Source organism: Chenopodium quinoa, unplaced genomic scaffold (assembly GCF_001683475.1).
Source record: "Chenopodium quinoa cultivar QQ74 unplaced genomic scaffold, ASM168347v1, whole genome shotgun sequence".
Lineage (NCBI taxonomy): Eukaryota > Viridiplantae > Streptophyta > Magnoliopsida > Caryophyllales > Amaranthaceae > Chenopodium > Chenopodium quinoa.
This window is the reverse complement of record NW_018744835.1, coordinates 27,644-33,606: the sequence shown is the minus strand read 5'-3', so window position 1 is coordinate 33,606 and position 5,963 is coordinate 27,644. Positions and strand designations below refer to the sequence as shown.

The 5,963-nt window shown below is 34.7% G+C and overlaps 1 protein-coding gene across 1 annotated transcript; it reads right to left on the bottom strand.

Annotated features, from left to right (window-relative positions):
* Positions 1-2,888: 2,888 nt before the first annotated feature.
* Positions 2,889-5,916, bottom strand: LOC110704399 (cytokinin dehydrogenase 6-like). Its single transcript, XM_021882175.1, has 5 exons — positions 4,945-5,916; positions 4,493-4,620; positions 4,016-4,276; positions 3,647-3,909; positions 2,889-3,535 (listed from the first exon to the last, which is right to left on the bottom strand). Exons 1-5 carry the CDS (start codon positions 5,540-5,542, stop codon positions 3,214-3,216), a joined length of 1,572 nt encoding a protein of 523 aa, XP_021737867.1. The 5' UTR covers positions 5,543-5,916; the 3' UTR covers positions 2,889-3,213.
* Between the last annotated feature and the right edge of the window lie 47 nt (positions 5,917-5,963).

Here is a 5,963-nt window from a genome sequence, read left to right as displayed (position 1 = left end):
CTGTTTTATTCTTAGGTGCAAGTGGATCAACAGTCTACTTTGATATATTTGTACTATCTTCTTGAATAAGCAGATTTATGTCAGGAATTAGAGATAAGCACACAAGCAGTTAAAGCACTGTACATGTAACAACAATATGCAGCTTTACTCTCGTTTTTCTTGGGCCTAAAAGAGTGTCCAAATAACATTGCTGTATCATAGAATTAAAAAAGAAACATGTTAATTTCTTAGAACCCTTTTCTGTTTGTTCTCCTTTAAATTCGGATTTACTGATTCGTAATTGATTGCATTAACCAAACGTAAATTGTATCCGAAAGTTCATGTCTTGAGTTGGAGTCGTTATGAATTGACCCTAAATTAATGTGGCTAATCAATTCATCATAATAAGCTGATTGACAAAATGTTAATGATCAATGATAGGTTGGAGTATCACTGACAATTGTTTTGATGACTTCGAAGACAAACTTGGAGTTTCTCATAGGTACGTGAGTTAACCTGAATAGATATGTGTAGATGGGCTAAAAATCAAACTGAATGACTCATCACAATCAAATTTGAGTGAATCTGATTCCAATGGCCCGGGCTATATCTATTGTATAACCAATAATATGCCTCTAGCTCTCTCCAACAAGTGTTTATCATGTTTAATAGTTAACATATTAGTACCTTTCCGATAATGAAGAATGTCGTACATTCTCCTTTATTTATTCTTTTGAGAAAGAAAAACTTGTTGTTGGCATATTGGGATAAGGTTTACTAAACAGAATATGCCATTGTCATGCAAAGAAGTGACAATTACTATGTCTTCCCATAAACAAATCAATTTATGGTCTAATAAATTGCTTACATTTTTTTACATAATTTGGTGTCACTTCCAATTAGGCTATTTAGCATTCAAAGTTCAAACTGATTATTATTGTCTGACACATTTACTTCTTATTCTTTTGTTCCTCACTTAAGCAGCATGAATATCTTGAAACATCAGATGAACTCTAGACATTTTCTTACAGGATAATAAGAACATCTGGTTTATGCTTTATGCTTTTGTTATTCTTAAGAGTTTCTCTACAATTCCAATCTATTATCATTCATAAATCTAAATTAACCATATGTTTCTTGTCGTGTCTTCAATATCTTTCCTCCTTCTGTTAGGCACTTACGCAGTATGAGTGACATTCATTGGATTGTCAGAAGACCATTTTCAACCTTTCCTTAGATTCTAAAGCAAAGGTCTCTATACACTTAGGCACTGGATCTCTACTTTATTGGATGAATATAGGTTTACCAGAGCATCTTATTAGGTGGGTCAAACAATAATTGTATGAAGGTGTCCGAAAGCATGACCTTATTCATCCTAAGCTTTGGGTCGCGTTCAACTTGCCACATCTTTAACAACTAATGTGGCTCAACTGTTTGGAATGTGTACATATATGGCGAAAATTACAGCTCCATTTTGTTGCTTCAATTATTCTTTTTTTAGATATGTTTCCGTGTTCTAATATACTTGTGTAGTGTGGCTTCAGTAACATGAACAGCCGCTTTAATTACTGGAGTTTGTTTTTTAACTACTGCAATGATTAGTGTTACTACAGTTTAATTCTAGAGCATGATCAACTGCCTCAATAATTCTAGTATCATGAATCACCACAATTGTTACTAGACTTTGTTTACATGATTACATGAACAAAAAAAGTTTACATTATAACTAGTCTGAAAGTTATGTCTTATTGCTATAAAACCTATGATTCCATATTGCTTCTCAAACCAATACAAATTTGGATCACTTTTGAGTTTTGACCTCAATGTCTTAGTAATATAATATTTAATTTTGTGTTTGACAGTTGTCGCTGAAGCTCCTATTTTTGATGTCTGAACTTGTTGATTATGGCTCATTCCATCTTCATGTATTTTGCATTTATTTTATAAGTTGCAATGCATTATGGCTCATTATCATCCTAGAGTCTTAGATCAGGTTTGTGGTTGAGCCACACATAGTTCTTCTTTTCTCAATCATCAGTTTATGTTAACTTTCTCAATTTTGTTATCAAGATAGTGAATTGGCTTCTATTTCAAATGTTACTTGGCTTGAGTTTGAGCTGTGCTCATATTTTCTGATATGATTAATGAATTTTTTCGCAGTATCTCAGCTCTGCAGTACAAGAAACTGCAGAACCTGACTATTTGACGGGTAAAGTATACTCCGTTTGGGATAAAAAAAAAAAAAAAAAGTTACTTACGATTGCAACTATTTAAGGTACTGCGTGCAAGTCTATCTGCAAATCCCTGAACTTTTTTTTTGTTCTGTCCTGCTTTTAATTAATTTTTCACTTAATAACCACCTTTAGGATGATTTTTTTTCAACTTTATACAGACTTAATATTGGTGTCAAGTTAAGAGAAAGGTAAAGTTAGTTTTGTTGAACCAGCTTTTATTTTGAGTTGCTTCATCCTGTAAGTTTCCAAGGGAATGATATGAAAGAACAATTACCTAAAAACGAACTTTATAAAGATAGGTCCAAGGAACTGTGGAGGTTTCCATGAATTAAAGCATAAAAGGAGTCTTCGAACTTTTTTCATACAACGAGTCATCATATCAGAATCCCATCAATTATAACTAGACTTGTTGAATTGACTCGTACTTGATTACCCGATCAATACTTAAATTCTACCCAAAATTGGGTATTGGGTATTGACAATTGACAGTTGAAATAGTTAGAGTTCAGCACTTACATGTATCTGTGTTCAACACGAGGACCTGAGCCCAAGTAACATAGCTTGCTGATAGTCTATGTGCGGTTTTAAAGATAAAATATGTTCCATAACTTCAATATGTACATTTATTAAAAGTATCAACAATGTATACAAGTAGTAATACAACATTGCATGAAGTCAAACAAATAGCTTGGTTTAATCATTAGTATGCATCATACTAAATAGGTTCCTAATTCCTAAGCCCCTTTTGATGTATATTATGGCTAAATACATTAAGATATCCTTGAAAGGAATGTTTAAGCTTTAAACCACTAATCAACTGTACTGTCACTCTCATAATTACAGTTTTCTGAGGTGACAAAACAATAACACTCAATTATAATGCTTTTTAGTTTTTAATTAGTAAGCATGTTTTCTTGCTACATGTACAACATCTCTGTTCATTCTTCCAAATCTTGCTTTTATAAAGGTTTTAGAGATATTGTAGATTTTTTGATATGTGTCATGAGAAGGGTATAGACTTTTGAAAAATTCTGTGTCCTGGTGCAAGAATGGCCAAAGGATCATAAGTAGATTTTCTTTGTTTGAAGATTTCCCATCTAGGACCAAAGTGATCTTTCCACTCTTCCTGTGTGCTGTAGTGGGGCAGATACTGCTTGACACCTAGTCGCCCTGATTCGCAGAAATCTAGAATCCTTTTGTTCTGACTCAAGATATGGTCTAAGCCGTCACTTCCTGTCGAAGAAGGTACTGCTGAGGATAGAAATGCCACCAAGTAAAAGATATCCTCTTCTGGAATAACAACTGAAGTTCTGTTGTCCCACCTACGAAAAATAAACATAAATTTTAGTCATGTACTTATTTTGAGTCATATAATTGCTATTTGCTAATCACTAAATGTTGAAGAAATCAATTAGTAGGTAGTAGTGTAGTACTTGGATTTATTTACTGGATATATAAGAATGGGGCCATTGCTTGTGTCCTTAAGAATGTTTCCGAACACTTGGCCTGCGAATCTGTGGATGCTGCTCTTAGGGATTAGGAGATTGAGCCATGGGTGTGGCACTTCCCATAAACCCTTTGATCGCAGTTTGATCTCAGACACATGAACTCGATCTAAAAAGTCGATGTATGAGACTTCTGCTATAAAAAGAGTAGATGAGATGTAGCTTAGTTGTGAAAGTAAGAGCCTGATTTCCTGCACCAAGAAAAAATATAATTAGAAATGGGAAGACTTAGTTTAAGCCATGTAATATATGCTGATAATACTACTGTTATACTGCCAATAGAATAGCTGGTTTTACCTGGTCTGCAAGATCAGCTTCCTCATGCTTAAAATATTTTGCCATTTCTAAGCAGTAAAGTGTTTTCCCATCCGAACTGAATTGACTAGCTTGAACTGGATCTTGTGGACTGAAAGATGTTCTCCAGTTATTTAGAAGACCTGTTCTGTTTATTATGACGAAACCTTCAATGTAATCAAATGTTTCCTTTGCTGCTATGAGCTGTTCTTGCTCTCTGACGAATGTGTCGAAGTCTGAATACAGAACTCTGATCCATTTCACCTACATAAGCAGATCTTCTGTTAGTTAGCTAGCTAGAAAGATTTTGTTCTTCATACATTAAAAACTTCTCCCTCCTGGAAACAATAGTCGATATTGGAATTTTAGGCTGTTCTAGAAAATATAGGACTATGCCACTTTCTAAATTTAGTAAGTTAAATTTCGAACTTTCCCATGTTACCTTAGATGACAATGTTAGATAGAGGGTGAAGTATATACCTTATTGGGGGCGGATTCGAGAGAAATTCTAGCTCGAGTGATGATGCCAAATTGTCCAAGTCCTCCAAGAACACTGTGAAAGAGTTCTGCATTTTGGTTCTTGGAACAGTTCACCACTTCTCCTTTACCTGCATTAAGTCATCTTCCAATAAGTTCTAGTATGAGCATAATTATTACTAATAATAGTGGGGGCTTATCGCTTATTTCTATTTCAGGATAAGAAGGATCAAGCTGCAACAAGAGGCCAGGTGTGATTAATAACTTTTTAAAGTCTAATTTCAGATAACAGCATAATTATGTAGGACAAAGTCCAAACAAATTATCTAATGTGTTTGCCAATGTTTTTCTTACAAGTGTAATCTTTACTTTTTCTAAAGAAAAAGAAAAATGAAAGATAAAAAATAAAAATTATAATCATGTTGATTTTGATGGATTTTGGGATTCAAACACACCTGTAACAACCTGAAGTTGGTGGACATTGCTAATCTGTGGACCGTGTCGAAAAGCCTGTCCACTAACACCAGCATTGGACAAAGTACCTCCAACTGAAAGATGAAGATAATCTGTCCAAGATTTTGGTGTTAACCCATATTTCAGAGTCTCATGCAGGATGTTAATCCAGAGTTCACCTCCTGAAACATCAACATAAGGCTGGACAAGTCCATTTCGGACTACTTGTATTGGATGATGAACTCGAATCGATCCCATATCAATCACGATACCTTGGTGGGCTTGGGATTGGCCTTGAAGCGAATGGCCACAGCCTCTTGCTGCTACTGTAAGGTCAGAACTCTGTCCCATTTTCCAAACATGTTTTATTGTTTTGGCTATGTCAGAAACTGACTTTGGGTGAAGAACTGCTAGAGGGTGGAACTGATATCTGTTGCCAAAATCGCGGGCTGCATGGTTTATCTCTTCGAAGCTAAGTCGACCTTCGAGTGGAAGAACATCTAAGGGTAGAAGAGGAGTGGCCATAGTAGTGCTTATGAACAAGATCATGAAGCATTTCTTATGGTAAAAACTACTAGAATTAGTAAGGTAAGGCTTCATTTTGTTGTGTGTTTCACGACTCGTATATCGAAAACTTACGAATTTTGGATGTTTAGAGATTGCAAGATGAACACGAAGATGAAAGGTATTTGTTTTATAGCAAGATTTTAGGGTAAGAGATACCAAAAAAATGAAGGGAATTTAAAGGTGATGTTGGGTGCCTCAGTCAACTTCTCTTTCTTTCTTACCGTATGGAGACTGCCAACTTCATTGGTGGAAAGAGTTTTATTTTTTTATTTTTTAAAAATAAATTTATAAGATTTTCTCTCTTTCTATGTTGATAGATTTTAGTGTAAGATGCTATCGAATGTGCAATTTACAATTTTATTAAGAGGAAACAGGCCACAACAAAATAAAGATATTCACCAAATCTGTTATCAAACGCTTTTTCCCAACAGTATCCAGCACAAAGGCCATCCTT